General features: G+C 38.6%; 1 protein-coding gene across 2 annotated transcripts; it reads right to left on the minus strand.

Annotated features, from left to right (window-relative positions):
* Positions 1 to 3,164: 3,164 nt before the first annotated feature.
* On the minus strand, positions 3,165 to 13,497 carry pmt (phosphoethanolamine methyltransferase). 2 transcript variants are annotated; one of them, XM_056383749.1, is made up of 12 exons: positions 13,353 to 13,497; positions 10,182 to 10,353; positions 8,474 to 8,629; positions 7,561 to 7,697; positions 7,168 to 7,319; positions 6,787 to 6,975; positions 6,020 to 6,109; positions 5,796 to 5,885; positions 5,555 to 5,677; positions 4,796 to 4,927; positions 3,776 to 3,892; positions 3,165 to 3,632 (listed from the first exon to the last, which is right to left on the minus strand). In XM_056383749.1, exons 2-12 carry the CDS (start codon positions 10,340 to 10,342, stop codon positions 3,522 to 3,524), a joined length of 1,458 nt encoding a protein of 485 aa, XP_056239724.1. In that variant the 5' UTR covers positions 10,343 to 10,353; positions 13,353 to 13,497; the 3' UTR covers positions 3,165 to 3,521. The 2 variants fall into 2 exon arrangements, with proteins under 2 accessions (XP_056239724.1, XP_056239723.1); XM_056383748.1 differs by lacking the exon at positions 13,353 to 13,497 and adding an exon at positions 12,944 to 13,103.
* Between the last annotated feature and the right edge of the window lie 4,564 nt (positions 13,498 to 18,061).

An 18,061-nucleotide genomic window follows, 5' to 3' on the forward strand; every position in this document is an offset into this window, starting at 1 on the left:
AACCCGACAGACACAGCCGTGGGCGTAGCGGTGCTGGGCTACACTGTCAAAGGAAGTGTTGTCAGTGTGTCCTCTCAGGAACCCATCTAAAATACTGAACTATCATTTTATGTGCGTGTGCTTAAGTATTTTCCATTATCTTCTACTCCACTACAATTTCAGAGGGAAATGTTGTACTTTTTACTCCACTACATTATTTGGAGAACTTTAGCTACCTTACATATTCACGTTAATAATGCATAATATATTCAACAAATAAGTTATGATGTAGGCTATTATTTAAGGTTAGGATAAGACTTCATTGGTCCCCAGGGCTAAATCCACAAGCTATCCAGCAGTATATAAAGGAAATACCTTAAGCAGCTGCAAGATAATAAGTTTAATGTACACATTAAAACATCAATAATCATAATCCACTAATACAATATAATTGCATATCATCCTGAAATGGGCCGTTCTGCATAGTGCATACTTTTACTGTTGGTACTTAAAGTTTATTTTGATTTTAATACTGGTATACTTTTAATTAGGTGAAACTTTGAATACAGTGTATTTCTTCTACATTGTGCTATTGCTGTTTTTACTTAAGTAAAAGATCTGAGTTAATCTCCAACCACTGTACATCTATTTGGACTCTGCCCATCCTGCCAGCTGTAGGCCAGTCACCACAACAAACAACTAATTCACTAGCATGGTAAAGGATGTTTGTCTAGGATGCTGCAGTTTGCCTCCAAAATAGTGCTGTCCACCTTTCTTCAGAACATCTGGTGAATCACCAGTTAAATTGGAGGATGCATCAGAAATATTATTGCAAAGCTGCACAGTGGGTGTAACACTGGAATATCTGGACAATTAGATAATGGTAAAACTAAAGTGCTTGCAGGATGTCATGTCTTGTTAATCAGCAGCGGTTCAGAATGTGTGAGATTCATTCACCCACATTTTGTGTATGAAAGTGTGTCAATGAAAAACACACACTTGGTAATTTGTAAGAAATCTTGTAATGCTTTGGCAAATGGAGCTGCTGCTTGTGTCCTCATGCGAACACAGCACACCCCAATGATACTTGTCAATCCTGCTGATGTCTTTTAAATTGCAGGCTGCCTGAAGGCTTTTGGGTAATGCTTTAGATGATAGCCTGTGACGTACAGTGTAATTACTCCACAGTTATGATTTAAACTTTTGCACTCTAACAGTGTGCCGGCACAGTACGTACCAAAACACAAATATGTAGGTACTGGGAAACAAGATGTGAATAAATGGAATGAAGGGATAATAATTTGGGATATTACAAAAAAAATATATTGTGGTTATTTTTTAACTACCAGATATCTAATCTATTCTTACAGGGCACAGTATGACCTACTGAACAATAATATAGATGTTTGGGAGGAGTAAAGAAAATTTATGCTGTAGATATTTTATAACTACTGGTTAACTATTCCAATACTACAGGGTAATCTATGTATGAGTTGCTGAGCTATACTCTACTGGTCGTTTGGGAGGAATTTAGAGATAATTTATGCTGTAGTTATTATCTAATTCCTGGGAACTGATTATTACAGGGTAATGTTTATGTGGTATGATGTTGTTGCGCTGTATCTTGAACAGGACATTGTACATTTTTGAAGAATTTTGTATAGATCGAAGCATAGACTTTTATTTTGAAGGATCCGGTTAGTATTTCCGCTATCACGCGTCCCAGATTCTTCAAGTATTGCTAATATGTCGTCAGTATGTTCATTTAAATTGAGTACATGGGTATATTGGGTTTCATGTTTTGATCAGATACCTTTCTAAAAAGAAAAGAGCAGAAGTTTATCCCTGTAAGTATTTCCGTATTTCTATATTTCATTTTCCCGAACTGCACTTGCCCTACTTCCGATTTTACTTCCTTGTTGTTTCAGACCTTTTCCCGAGATGGTAGATACTCTGCTCGCTTCACTTTCCCAGCTTTATGTTGAAAATAAGAAAAGTTATTCATAAACACGTGTAGTTTTAGTCCAGTAGTATTGTTGTGTTTTGTATTAGCAGTTTTGTTTATTTTCATGCACAATTCAGCGCCTTGAGTGAGAAGTGTGTCGGATGTTTATGTGTCACGTGCGGTTGTAGTGTAGCGTCTCATGCTGAATATTATGTGAGGCTGTTCGTTATCATTGCGCAGTTTACTTATAGTGATACACAGGCTCTGAATGCCCTATTTCTTCACACTTGCAGTTGAGAATTAGACCCAGTACATAAAGAAGATAGTGGAATTTTAATATGAAAAAATGGCTGTTTCCTGTTAAAAAGAAGTTCAGATGTTGATTTATTGTGATGTTTAAAAAAAAAAAAAAAAATAAAATTGAATGTTATTCTAGGGCTGTGATCTAAGGACTCTGTACACAGGCAGGTTCTGAATGCAGACAATATGCGATCAGAGAGCAAGCAAATCATCATCAGAAAGGCCATGTCATAGCTTGGTGGCTCTGCTTATGTGTGTTTTATAAACTTCTATTTTAATAACCTGCAAAACTGTGGCCATAAGTGGCAATCACAGGATGAAGAGAAGTCATAAAGTCAGTATACTGACTCATTAATGTCACTTTATTGTATGACGTGCATATTATTGCATGCGAATCCGACTTTATATTTGCAAGAAAGAATGTGTTATATGTTCTCTCAACCATTACTGTTTAACAGTGTATTCAAACCAATGTTTAATCACTGGGGGGTCAAAGACAAAACCTAAATGTTCTTTCTGGAAAATTTTGTCACAGGAGTGCACAGTGTTTGTGCAGAGAAGCTGAAACTTCATGAACTGATTGGTATGCAGTGTTGACAGTTAATTTTGGTATATGTATGCATGCAGGTATGTGTGTGTGTTAGGGGTTGGGGGGTGTTGGTTGAGTCATGGGGCCAAGCAGCACCTGTGCTCATTGGAAAGTACAAGTCTGACAAGTTTTTGAAACTTATGACTATCTGCAGACTAGCTCGTCATCATTCCAGGAATGTTTCTGCAAACTAAAAAAAAAACAGCTCAATGTATTATATCATATTTTTTTCTGTGAGATGATCAACTTTGATGATCAAATTTGAACTATATTTCAGACTCAAAGGAGGAGAAATAGATCCTGATAGATCCTGGAATTTCTTACATAATGTAGGTTTGGGCAATGAAACAATATTGTTATATTGTTTTATTCAATATGAGTCTTTTTATTATTTTATGTATCTCATAAACAAAATTGACAATACTGTCATTTTCATATTTAAATGTTATCAAAATAAGATTATACAGTAAATACTGTTGCACATATAATTTTGAATATATGAAAATGATGGGCTTTTGTTACAACATGTCAGTACCATATCAATGTTGTAATATTAATACTATGCTTACTCAGCACATGGACAGCATTTTGTCTAATTACTTTTAATTCTTTGAAACTTATCAAAGACAAAACCATAGACAATAGGGAAAGAAGGAATTAAGCATTCCTTTTTTCTTTTATTATCGTCTCTATTCTTAGTGCAATCACTCAATTCCTCATTGCATAAAAGAGTCCCCATTGTTGGTCTCCACTGTTGGAACGTTCCAGTTTTTCTCTCCATCCATTCACTATTGTGAAATAGTCCTCTTCAGAGAACTCCTGCAGGGGACACAGGCAGAGGCCATGAGCAGTCATCCAAAGAATTTAGTTTCTTTTGTTTTTTTTTAAGTTAATGAATGACATGATGTGGGTGCAAGTATAACCTTGTGTTGTTGACATAATTTTGAAGTGTGCATGCTAACCTCAATGAATTCATCCTTGATGGCCTCTGCTCTCTGCAGCTCTGTCTTAATCACCTGGATGAACTGGGCTGTTCGGTCTTCTGCCCGAACGTTGCAGAAACCAGCCTCCTGAATGAACTACAGGAGATACAGAAGGGGTGAAGTAGAGTGGCAACAGCACCACCAGCTGATGGATAGCAGTAACACATCAGCAACACAGAGGGCACAGTCACACAAAGGTTTTGTGTACGGGAGAAGACTTTGACTTTTAAGGACTTACCCAATATGCTTATCTAATTCTTTCCCAAAAGTTTTCACCTTTGGCCACTGCAAAGCAGACATGTCTGTCTGGTGTTGTATGGTGTGCCTCATGAAAGTGAAATGTTTTCTATGAGGCCATCATAGAGCTCCACTGTTGACCATTTTTAGAGGCTGCTGCAGTGGTTTACAGTAATCAATCCAAGTAAACAAGATTTCTGTACTTTTGCAACATTTCCTTATTGTTTGTTTGTTTGTTTCCCGACAGTGTGGCAAAATAGATGCAACACAATGATTTAAAATGCATTATCATTTTGGAAAAATAAAACCAGAACCAAAACAAATGGCTGCCAGGAATAAAGCCCAGCGTATATTAGATTTTAAAGGCAATGTCAATACCGTAGAGTTTAATTTAGTATATTTATTACACACATTTCTATACTCACAATTATTGTAATTCATCACACACCACATACAAAAATAGTGATAAATCTATGATAAGCATATATCAACATATACGGTGGCTTGGTTGATTTATTGCCACGGCATTAAAAATAATTTGGGATATTTGGAAGGTTTACCCTTTTACTTTGGGCATAAAGTGGATGGCCGTCAGTAAGTTGATATATTGGATGGTAAAGTTTGAGAACAGACACAACAGTGTCCCAGACACTGAAACTGAGAGTAATTGGTACTGTATGCCAATCCTCTCGTCACATATTTGTAAAGAGGACCAAAGGGCTGAACAAACTCTTACATAATTAGACTGTACTGTTTGTTTACCTTGCCATACTGTGAGGGTGTATAAAGGACGTAGCCTCTCTGTTTGACGTAGGACTCAAACGCTGGTGTCCAGGGCTTTTCGCCACAGCAGTAGTCACTGATAAGCAACTGGCCACCTGGCTTTAACCATGACTGGAAGCAAAGAAAGAAATGAAAAACAAGTAAAGAAAGTTAGACCGGATAAAGCGACAAAAAGGGAAAACAAGAAATCTGTATAGTAGGGGTGTAAGAATTCTCCAAATTCAGTTTGATTCAGACCTCAATTTCTCAATCATACCTCTTTTTTTGTGTTTTTTTTGTGCAGGCACGATAACTCGATCATGACTGGACCAAAATAGTCACACGACACACAAAACATAGGTGTAATGTGTCATATTTAAACATTTATTTTGCCTGTCCTAACTTTAAATAGAATAATAATTTGGTGATTTACATACTTTATAGTGTGAACTGTGAAATGGAAAATGAGTTTTGTTACATTGTAACGTAATAACAGCTCAACCGGTTGCACCTGCAGGGTTAGGGGTTACTGTTCGGTCTGCTGGTATTACACCATAAGATCATAGACTTTTAATTCCACAAATCATTACACCCCTACTGTATATGACATCAAAATGTTGCTTTTGTTTAGTTTTTGTTTATGTTTTGTAAGATCTACCAGATTTGCTCTCCAAACAAATTAAAAAAATGGTTTGGAAATCATTGAAATCAAAAGTTTTGACTTAATACAGTTGTCTAAAAATGAGAGAAAATGCTCACATGGAAGCGTTTGAAGAGGGCCAGTTTGTCATCTATGTGTAGGATCGTGTCTCTGCTGTAGATCACATCAAAGGAACCTTCTGTGAACGTTCTCTTAGTGGCATCAGCCACCTCAAACTGGACCTGATGTAGAGTACATGCCATTATTGATAAAAAAAAACAAAAAACAAAAAAAAAAACATTAATCAAACCATTATCCTTGGTGTTTAAACCAATAGGATTAGGGAACATTTAGACGTACTGATGGCAGCTTCTCAGTGATCGCCCTCTCCATGGCGATGTCCACCATGTTGTCTGACAGGTCCAGGCCAAGCACTTCCACTCCAAAGGTCTGAAACGGGACATTATCGTTGCCATCATTACAGTTGTTGCAATCATTCTAATCATTATAACATCTCTCTATCTTCATTATTAGTATCACCCTAACTATGCCAGATTCCTTGCCTCCAGTTCCCTGCCTCTTACCTTTGCCATGTAGAAGTCTCCTCCACCGATGCCACAGCCAACATCAAGAACCTTCTGTCCGGGCTTCAGGTTCAGTAGATCCACAAACTCCTGTTAGCACATGTTGCAAAAGCTTTAGTTTAATGAAAGCCCTGAAAGATTGACCCATATAGTTCTGTCTTAAAGCCCCCATTATCTCCAAGGATGATTAGGATGAAGGGTGCAGGTTTTATACTGTAATGTTAATTTTTGTATTTTCATTATTTCATTCATGACTCACATATAAATTCTTTGAACCATCTTGGAAAAAAAAGTTGTACAGTAATATACCACAACATTACCTTTATTTCTGAAATGTAGGAGTTTTAAATAAGTTATCACATCTCACTTTTCTTAGTCGTTAGTCATGAAAATTATTCTATATTAATACTGAATTAAACACTCCAAGGTCTGATGTATGTATTGATTCATGTGGCCTTGTGTGCATTGTAGAATGAAAGCGCAGCTTCTCTCACACAAAGATAATAGAAACTTTCAAAGACAACAGATTGAGAAAAGAGTAGTATCGGCTGATAAAGCTTCTTCAATAAAAGTCATGGTCATTTATTTGTTTGATAACAAGACTGAGGGTTTACAGTGCCTAGGAACAGCAGTGCTTTGAGCTAAATGTTAATGTCAACACGCTAACATGTTTATACCATGTTCACTGTCTTAGTTTAGCATGCTGAAATTTGTGTATTAGCAATAAACACAAAGTAAAGCTGGGGTCGTCCAGCCTTTATTCCTACCTTGGTAGTGCTGGGCCCGCCCGTGCTGACGTAACCAGCCCCAAACATCTTCTCATAGCGCAGGATACCGCGGCTGGTGTACTGCTGGTTGTCCAGGAACTGCTGGAAGGTGCTGAATCCATTCTGGTTGTTTGAGGAGCGGGGAACCTTCTCTAGCAGCCAGCAGATTTGATTGGGATTGTTCTTCATCTGGAACAGGAGGACAATGAGGAGGTGATGGAGAGGATGCAGGTGGGGGGGCAGGGAGTGGGTAGAGAGGGAAGATGGGCAAGTGAGATGGCTTAACTGCACATTGACACGCCAACATCACATACTGGTATGCCCTTCTATGTTATAGTTCAAGTCTCATTTAATAATTTAGTAAAGCTTAAAGGACTTTACCTCAACATAGGTCTGAACTTTCTTTTTCAACACAATGTCGAAACCAAACTTTTGGCCCCCCTCAGGCCCCTCCACTTGTACTGATGATACCAGGTGGCTGTATTGTGCCTCAGTGCGGTAGCAGGTGGGGTTGAAGTCCCTCTTGCTGTCACCTTGGAAGAAAGTTACAAGTTGAAACAAATCTTTCTCGTTAATGTATAAGAAAAAGATAAACCGGTGACTGTTGCTTAACAGTTGTAACAGCAGACTATGATATATAAAGAATGCAGAAACTGAATCTGGACTGCAAAACTTAAATTTGTCACAGCTTTATTTCAGATTCAGTTACTGTAAATGTTTAAATACTGAATATGATGTATGACAGATATGGACATTTAAATATTAGCTCAGTACCTGATCGGTGGTTGCAGGATTCTCTGAAGAAGAGAAAGCCACCGGGCCGCAGCCAGCCAAGCATCTTCTCTATGAAGGACTTCAGCTCCTCGTCACTCAGGTACATCAGCAGCCAGTTGGAAAAGATGAAGTCAATGCTGAGAAGCAGATTGAACACACCAGGAGCATTAACCGCATTTGTTTTATTTTAATATATGTTTTTTGTATAGTGTTACTCTGAGTGTAGTATTCTGCTCTCTGATCTCTTGCAACAACACTGACGCCACTTGCCGACTCTGGAAGTTGGTCATAAATGCCAAAACAACATGGAGTCCTTGTTGTATGCAAGCGCCTTTGCCTATATGAACCTACATCAGACAGGTATTGTGACCACAGTACGACTTGGTTTGCTTTGTTCTCATGAAGCTTGAGATAGTTCAATTGTGGAGAATGTCAAGTATTTAGTGATTGGAGGCACCAATGCTCCTCAATAATGATACATTTTGGAAAGAATGGGTCGAAAAAGAAAATGGTGCGTTAAATTGTATTCATCATTAACATGACAAGTATAAACCATAATTTAACTAAAGTGTAACTTATTTTCTTTTGTCTAAATAAAGACAATAGTGTGATTTTGATGCAGTTTAGAAATATTTCATGTATCTGTTACCTGACAGCCACAAGGGGGTGCTAGTCTGTTTCTGTTCGGTATTCATCCACTAGTGGCCTGAATGACTTGCCACTGGAAGTTAAAAAATTTCATGGCAATCCATTCAATAGTTTTTGAGATATTTCAGGCTGAAGCAAAGTGATGGGTCGATCAAACAACTGACAGACCAACAGAATGACACTGCCGCTCCTACAGACACATTGCTATTGTGGTTAAAAACAAAGACATAAAGTGTTAGTAAGCTACAGACATCTTAACACACACTTGTTTGGGGGGATATCCAGCTTTGTGACGTCAGCTCGGATGAAAGTAGCGTTGCCATGGTGACCATTTTCCTGTCTGTTCCTCTCCACAAAGCTTTCCATGAAGTCCACAGCCGTCACATGGGCAGCCTTGGTCAGCAGGTGGCTGGTGTAACGACTATAAAGACACATGTCAGTATTACTGTATATCTATGCAGCTCTAAACAACTGACGTCATCACGTCTTAATTGCATTCTGCCTAGTCTCAGCCCTTTATCTGTTTACGTTTCTCCTACTCTCTGTGCTCACATATACTATAGTCTCTCAACATGGCCGGATTTCCAAGAAAGTTGTTTTCATTCACACGTTTTTCTGTTTATGTTGTCAGGCAACGGAACAAGTTTGAAATAGTGACTGAAATGCGGCCCATTAAAACTACAACACCTTCTAAGCCATTTCCGTGTTGCTACCCTGCCCTTGCTAATATCCCGATTTTATTTCCGCGACATCGTCTGACAAAACATCAAACAAGTAAGTTAGAGACAAAAACTGTGCTGTGATTTCGGCTATATTTACTTGTACCATTAACTTGTAGAATGGTCACTCCGTGTGAAAGTTAGAAGCGACAGAATATCTTTCATTATTTTGTCTCACAGCAGTCTCCTTCTGGGATCCACTATTGTTTTCAACAACTGTAGGCTATTTCCTAAAAAGTGACCGGGATTTACCTCAACTGCAGAAGGTAATAGGAGTTTATTTGAGGCACACTTGTATTTCAAATTCCCTCTGTTTGATAAAATTGATCTTACAGCAATTTAGTAAGGCGTTTTCAGATGCCCCTGTTTACCGTGTTAAAGTTGATGCATCAGCTGTTAATACAAACTCAACAGTTCCTGAAATTGTTTCAAATTAAAAGTCCTCTAGTGTTTCAGTGGGCAAAGACACTTTATTTCTTAACTTTTAGCGCTGTGCAGATGTGCTGCACTAAGTGTACTGGCTCATTTCCGGTTTCTGGTGTTACTGTTGTTTACACGATATTCAGATCTGCTTGTTTCTTTAGCTTAGCAGTTACCGATGACTTCACTCTTTCTTTCCCACTCTGCTGTTTTTGTTATTCCGCTGCCTCCTGTAGTAATAATGGTACATTATGATGCAAAGCTGTTTATTTGCCGTAATGGAGACGAGTCAAAATGAATTGCAAGCGCCATTGCGGTTTCCCTCTAGCTCCCTTAGCCCAAAGCCCATACATGGTCCAGCCACATCTTTGTCTTGTTTTAAAAAAAATCCTAAATCCAGCGTCAAATGCGCTATATTAGCAACGCTGCAGGCTGTAAACTAATAGAAACTATTGGCGCCAATTCATTTTGAAAGAGCAATGGCCAATGGGGAAAAAACCCTCACTTGTTATTTGGCTGACCAATGGTGGAAATAAGATCACTCAAATAGGATCATTTAGTCAGTCACTCACAGACATTACTGATTATAGGGCTGGCTCTCTGTTGTGGTCCAGGCAAAATAACTTGTGCTGGCTGTATCTCTTTGTAAGAAAGGAGCATCACGGCTCTTGTTTATAAAGCTTTTCTTAAGAACCTTACATCTTGCATGGGAACCTTATCAGACTCACTCTCATGTCTTTTGCTACAGGCCCTGAAATTAAATAGCGACCTTAATTAAACCCTGATCACACACAATCCACTACTACACAGGCACAAATGCAGCTGTATGCTCACCCGATGCCAGCTCCGAGCTCCAGCACTTTGTATCCGGTCAGGCAGGGCAGCATAGAGAGGATCTCAGGCAGCTCATGCTGAGTCAGCTCCCTGGCCCGAGAGTCCAGCATCATCTCCTCCACTGTGGCGGCCTGTGAGTGCTCCTTCCAAAACGCTGTCATGTTGCTACGAACTGTGAAGCACACAGGTGTGCAGGTGAGGTAGGCAGAAATTTGTGTGTAGGGGCAGTAGCAATACTATTAAAGGTAGAGTAAGGGATTGTAATCTAATACACTTTTTTTTTTTATCAAATTTAGTTTTTAAATAGGATTGATTGGGAAGAGAGACCTGTGCAGAGACTGGAGGTAAATGGCGAGCACATGGAAGAAATTTGCTACTGGTGACGGCATGACAGTGGAATATACTCCACGCTGCAACTGGCCCGCGCCCCAAATGACAGGCACACAGAGATGGTGAGGAAAGAGGCTGATGGGACCGATAAAAACTTAATTAATTTTATGGATGTTTTGAAGGTACACCAACCCACTGCTGCAGCGGCCAACTGCGATTGTTCCTGGTATTTACGGTGGCCATTCCAACTATGGTGGAAAGACCTGAGAGAGTTGAAAGACTTGAAGATGGATGCAGAGTTTGCTCTGTTTCTGCTGGACAGGTGGGTAACATTAGCTTTGCCAATAGGTGTTGTTATGTCTCGTTTGCTAACGTTTATGATAGCTAACTCAAATTGGTTAGTCAGCAAGCAGGTACTGGTGTCACATTTGTGTTTGGTATTGTTAACTTACTTGCCCACAGACATTTGGCTCACTTTATAGTTTGCCAAAATATGCTGTTTCTGTGATGTTAGCTTTAGAGTCGTGATTATAGCTGTCTGAAGATGGATGCGCTGGCTATGGGAAACCGTTTTGTCCTCTCTGCATGTTAGTTTTGCAGCAGCACCTGCAGCAATGGTTTGCTGTCTTGTTGTTTGCTCTGTATCATGTTATGTATTTATTTATCCGTACAATGTGCAAAAGGTTTTATGGTCACAAAGACCTAAAACCACAAGTTAGCACAGTGGATTTATTTGGTTCGATGCATGATTCGAAATGCTATGCCAGGTAACTTCCTTGTTAACTCAGCTACAAAACAATCTTACAACTAACTCTCTTTAGTTTTTACTCCGCTGTGTTTATGGTGCTGTGTTTGTGTGCATGCCATTTGTTTGATGACATTTTATATTATAAGGTTTTGGTGAGAAAGATTATTGACTTCTACGCTGTATGCATTTCATGCTGTCTGTCTGGATTCCACCACTGTGTCGGTGCTTTGGTAATGGTCGTCCATGTATTTGGGGGGGGCGGAGCTTCTGAAAAATATCAACATTCTTGCTCCAGCACTGCTTACTCTACCTTTAATATAATATTAATATTTACAAGAACACAAAGATGATGTTTAAGAGGAGGGACTTTCATGCGGCCTGGTCAAACAAAAATGGAACAAGGATATGCAGTGAGACAATGATAATGACATATAAATAATTAAATAGATAGAAATTAGTGCTACAGACAACCGACACTGATGAAGCAGAAATCCATGCTTAGCTAAACTGTAAAATCAGAGTATAGTATCAGAGACTACAATCAGATGAGGGTCCCCATGCATACAATAACAAGCTATCAATTTAGTTTCAATTAATTTTTGAACAACACAAGTCATTGTTCTACATGTATATCCTTGGGAATATGTGGCAAAGTTCAATGATCCTTACCTGTGAATCATCTATCAAACAGTTCAGTAAACAAAAACAAGTATTCATTATGTTTCTCTTCAGTTCAGTTACATCCTAAAATAAACATCCAAACAAGAAGCAGACAACTCATGTTACTTTCATTCAAGTTAAAAGTAAAACTTCTATGTTAATTCATAACTTTTGACCTAAAATTCTTCAAAGATAAATGCCACAGAGGTCATGTCTGGCACACAGATTAACCATTAGTCAAACATGATTAAGTAACCTCAAACAATACACTGATGTGGCACATCATGAGGCAGATTTGCCCAGAATTTAACTGTTTCACTTTGTTCGCTATTAAAACGTAGGATGTTTTACATGCTTTTGGCAATAGGACATGCACTATATTCTACTTCCATGACACAATAGGTTCTCATTGTTAAAATAGCTTGGTAACTGTAAATGAGTAAAAAAAAAATCCCTGAAATGCTTAATGACAAATACTGCAAACCTTTCTATTAAGTCATTCATCAGCTTTGCCAGAAAGCCAAAGAATCCATTTGTTTGTAATGTGCATCAGCAGATAATGCAATAGGCTGCAGGACATGATGCAATCATGCACTCCTGGTTTATAAAAAAGTTTATTTTAGCCACAGACAACCCAAACACCAGACTTTGCTAAGCTGCCAGCAGCACAGCACAGTAAAGTGGCCACTAAACTCCAATCTTCTTGTAAAGAGGTGATGACAGTGGAAAAGTAAATGTCTTCACAGTCCCCTACCAGGTTACACACTGAGCACTGGGATAAGTGCAGGCTAACATTCAAGCAGACAAAGCTACTGGGATCAAATGACAGCTTCAGTCAAATCACTGACACATTACAGCTCAGAGTACAGGATAACATCCATCAGCAGCACAAAACAAAACATACAAGCTTCAACAACGTTCACACTTGGGTGCCATCAGTTGCATCAACTGGCTCACATCCACGTTTCAATAGTAATTTCAACTTCTCACCACTGACAGAATTCAGTTATAACTCTGCTCATACCTTTTTCCATGGTGGTCTTTGGCTGATTTGAATTTAATGTAAAATTAGTCAACAATGCCCATTCAGTCTGGCAATTAACAATAGTTTTAATTATACGTAGATCACTGTAAGTATCCTTTGTCTGACAGAGCGCAGGTTCCACGTTGTGTGGGCGCTCTTTAAATAACAGGGCGATCGTGGTGCGTGGAGGAGGTGGTCGCCAGGTAGGAAACCGACCATTAGGATGCGCCCAGTTTGATGATAGGGGAGGGGAGGGGGAGCACGTGAATAATAAGGGTCTGTAGATTATCAGAGACATGTTTATGGCCGGGATTCACCTGACAATGTGCACACATAATAGACCTCTATAAAAGATCTCAGAGAGAGACACATCTGCAGATACGTTAGTGTGTCAGTAAATTACACTCACATCTCTTTGCGCGGTGGTTGGTTTATGATGAATTGTGGTGCGTTGTGTGTTTCCTGGTCTCCCTCGCCGGCTCACAGCTCATCCCGCCTCAGATGTGCTGACACGTAGGAAATAGTCGGTGGCATGCGCCGATTGCATCATTGCCTCATAGTGCAGCTGAAAACCTCAGCGCTGTTAAGGTGGAGAGCAGTGACTGCTGAGCGGCCGACCCTGACAATAAATCTTACACTACAGAACCTTTCGTGTTGACATGTTTTGATCAGACCCATAAACACAAGAGTCCATGCACGCGGCGCAGTTATCGGGCGTTTTCGTTGATAATGAAATTATTCGTATGACTCGACAGAGACTACAGGTGCAGTTTGACTTGAAAGTTGCAGTGTCACTGCAGCTTTTTAGTGTTAAGACTGAAACAGGGAATCTAACAGTTTGTAACACAGTATGCAGCCGTTTTCGTAAGGCAGGTTTTTCAGTGACTCGGGGATACACGTGTGCAGAAGTTGCCCATGTGGTCAAGGCCATGGTGAAAAATAAATAGGAGAGACTGTGATAACCTACAATATAGTGTAGTATAGCGTGTTATGAACGATTTATTCATACAGTATTTATGAATGCTAAATATGGGGGTTGAAATAAAGCATATCAAGCTACCAAGGGCTTTATATGAAGGTCATACATAATAGTAATTTTTTTATAGAATAGTTATAAGTTATTGAGTTGTCTTGCTGCTTTAATAGTCCCTTAAGTTGCAGTTAAAAAAAAAAAAAATTAACAAAATATATCAACGTTAGTAAACCATTCTACATTTTTTTATTTACATTTAATTTGATCTGTTATTATTATTCATTTATTTTACAAAAATCTATCACGACTACAGCTGTGACAATAACTAGTTTTTAAATGGATTGTGGTCAAGATGTGGTCCACTGAAGTAGGAAAAACAACAACCAAATTATTAATTAACCATTAATAATAAATTTATTTATTTATTTTCTTATAAATCCCCATTAGTGTGACTAAATAAAAAAAGTGGTGCTAAATCGGGTTGCTAAGGGATTCTTCAGCATACGGCAGCATCTTAGGAGGAGTACTGAGAAGTTCATTTTTCCACAGATAAGAAGCACCGATGGTAAATAGTCCCGGATGGAAACCTTTTGATCCGCAATAATCAGAATCATAAACAAGTTTATTTACCAAGTGGGCTGTACACACAGTCGATACTAAATGCCAGAGCAATGTAAATGACTGCACAAAAAGATAAACATAGCCAGTATTGATTAGGCAGGTAAAGTAGACAGTATAGACAAACATACAGAAAAACTAAACTCCCCTTCATGTGTACAGTTACAGGATAAAATGTACATGAGCTATGGCATTATTTACTATATGTACAACACTGGACAACAGGATTGTCTTGCATTGCAGCTACACCATAATGGAACCTGTTTCCTGAGGTGATAACCTGTAGGAAGAATCTGTTCTCATGTCTGATTGTTTTGGTGCCGAGTGATTTGTAGCTCCTTCAGGGAGGGGAGAAAGTCAAATAATTTATGTCCAGGGCTTGACCGGTCTGTGGTGATTTTCCCTGACTGAATGTTTACTGACTTTGGAGTTGCACAGTTCCTGGAGAGTTGGCCGGGCAGCACCAGTGATCTTTTCAGCAGACTGACTGTCCTTCATAGTGTTTTACTGACCTTTGTTGTGGTCGATCCAAACCAGACTGTGATTCATGTGGAGACCCAATAGCTGTGGTTGTCCTATGATTTTAAATGCCTTTACCACCTTATGCAGGAGGGGACACTGTTACCAGATAAGTGGAGGATGGTTAAAACTGTTTTAAGTGTATGTAAGTGTTTTTTTGTTGGCACATCTTCTGTCTTTTGTTGTAGTTCCTCTTTAGATCCCAGGATACTCAGAGGTGATCATTGGTGCAAAAGGAGAGCACCACTGGATCTTCTGCTTCCTTTCTCTCAAGATGTTGGTTAGCGGTGTTGAATATGGTGTATTCTGTGTGAGCTGGAGTGAGTGTGGTGTGAGTTCCTATTGTACCAGCAGTCAAACACATTCAGGTTGTCAGCCAGTTTGCCGCGGAGTGGGTAGAGGGTTTCCTGGAGCTGGTGATGTTTTTCACCACGCTGTTGTCGAGTCATTGGTTGTAAAGATTTTATACTTGTAGTGTAATTCCTCTTACTCATATTTCCTTTGTCAGTGAATTTTCATCTTCCCTTCTGTAGGCCTACCTTGAGCTGGTTAAGCTGACATTGGCTGTGAACTTTGATTTGTCATGTTGTATCTCTGCCAACTTTTTTTTCTGAAAACACTCACAAATAGACCATTCAGCTGTACCAACATTGCCTGAAAAGGCAGGTCTTGTTCTGCATACAAGCAAACTTTGGTGTGGTTCAGTTTAGTGAGGGTATTGATATGATGCAAGAATGTATTTTCATTTTTTTCTTTGTTGCAGAAAAAAGGTGTTCCTTCTATTTCACTGATAGACATTTGATGGCGGTGATGTGCCAGGAAATGTAGCAATATGCCAACAAATACTACTACTGTTAGTTTGATTTTAATATGAATTTTTAATTTTTGTGCTGTACTGCCAACACAATTTTAATCCAAAAAAGGAGACATCCCTTTGGTCGTAATTAAAAACAATTAACTACAAAGATAAATAAATATATGTTGTATTTACAATATGGCCATTGAATGAATAAAAGAAATTCTTTTGTTTTTTTCCTCAGAACAGATAAGTCAGATATGGAATTTACATGTAGTATTTCAATAAATATCGCCTCAACATCAGAACTGATATATCTGTGTGGTCTATACCAGAAGTTGTTTAGTATGCAGATACATAATCATAGAATTAACAGTGGATTAGACAGAGAGAGAGAAAAGGCTTTTGGTTTCAAAGCAGTGGACTGCAGCACCAGTATGTAAACAGTGTGCATAATTTTGTGCACAAGTGCGCTTGCAGATGTGTTTGTGTGTATGTGTGATTGATTACTTGTGTTTGACTTTTTGCACAGTTCCAGCATAACCACATCCAAAGTTCTTTGTAACAAGACTGAACTAGACGAGAGCATGAGATATCATGTCTATGTCAGGGTTTCTGACATAGATAGATTATGATCTAGAAAGTCCCTAAACATGGTCATATAATATCAACACCAGTTAAAAGTACATGTTAAAGGTATGTCAATGTCAGTACTGATAAAGGAAGAATATATTGACCAAAAGAAGGTGCCTCTAAGTCATGGATGTTAAACCTGGTTCAGCATGTAACTGAAACTGAATAGGTGACTGACTTGTGCAGAATGATTGAACTCCAAATGGATTTTCAATATGGTTCATGTTAACTTTAGTGAGGACGTGGTGATGTGTATTTATAATCACTGTCCATTTCACCTCGGGTGAGTGTCCCTGTACAGATGTGAATCAGAGCCCAGTGTGGAGATACGTGATTTAGGCAGTGATAATCAATAAAAAACAAAAAAACAAGAAGAATTGAGCTGAAGTATAATATATTGAGACTGAGAATTAGAGCTTGACTTTGAAGTTCTGAAGCTTTTAAAGCATCATGGACAAGAAGTATTCAGTGCTAAGAAAAATGTAAAATTAAACATCAGTTCCATGACAACTGGGCAACTCCCTCTGTTGAAGAAGATTTTATTCAGTCAAAAGTTTTAGAGGAGCCACTAAATGAACCTTGTGCTGTGATTGTTTTGATAGTAGTCCATATTGTATATTTTAAAATCTCAAATAATCTGTAAATATCTGCAGTAATTGGCAAGATCTGAAATATTTCTGTCTCTCAAACACTTTGAGGAGCCTGACAGCCATCTGAACAGGTGGGATACAGCATAGCTTCGTTGATACAACAAACATCCTGCAAATTGGTTGGAGGATGCATCTTCAGAAGCTGAACAATGTCTAATTGTTTGTTTGAACAAACTGAGTTGGAGGAGGAAAGGAGTAAGCATTTCCCACCGCAGCAAAGCGGCTGTAAGTGATTACTTATAGAGATAATATTGACATGGCTATTGTGAAAAATTAATTTTCTTGTCTACAGCTTTGGCAGAAAGCCTCATGTTCTGAAATTGAGAGCGACATTTGCTATCTGGTTTTCACGGCTGGTTTGGGTGTGTCTGTCCAGGAGGCACCTCCATTACATCCTCATCTCCAACTGAAGGTTAAAAAGCAGCTTGTGAAAACCAGTGTTGCCTTAAACTTTTTATAAATTTTACTTATGTGTAATAAACATCATTCCTACTTCAGAAGGAGATCTTTGATCAAACAAAGTTAACTCTGAAACTCTGAAACTGAAAAATGGATATACTGTAAGATGGACAAAATGATCTTGTAATGACGAAACTAAAGAAAGAAATTGAATTTTAAATGTAGAGTTATGAGGTAAATATTTTGGAGACGGACTTATATGTTTTTATTGGTCATATTTGCACCCGAAGAGATAGTAGATCAGAAATTTGGGAAACTTTCATGCAGGAAATAACAAGATGTTGTTTGTTTGAACATGAGAATATGAAAGTAAAGACCACTTTCACTCTTTGTCCATTAGATGTCAGTAAAGACCCACAAAAATTCTGATAGAATAAAAGCAGCTAAACACAGGCAGTGGTAGTAGGTTGTCGGGGATTAGAGCTTTTAAGTGAATGAATGAATTCAGACAGTTATTAATCTACTTTTGC

The sequence above is a fragment of the Seriola aureovittata genome, chromosome 8, assembly GCF_021018895.1.
Source record: "Seriola aureovittata isolate HTS-2021-v1 ecotype China chromosome 8, ASM2101889v1, whole genome shotgun sequence".
Taxonomy (NCBI): domain Eukaryota; kingdom Metazoa; phylum Chordata; class Actinopteri; order Carangiformes; family Carangidae; genus Seriola; species Seriola aureovittata.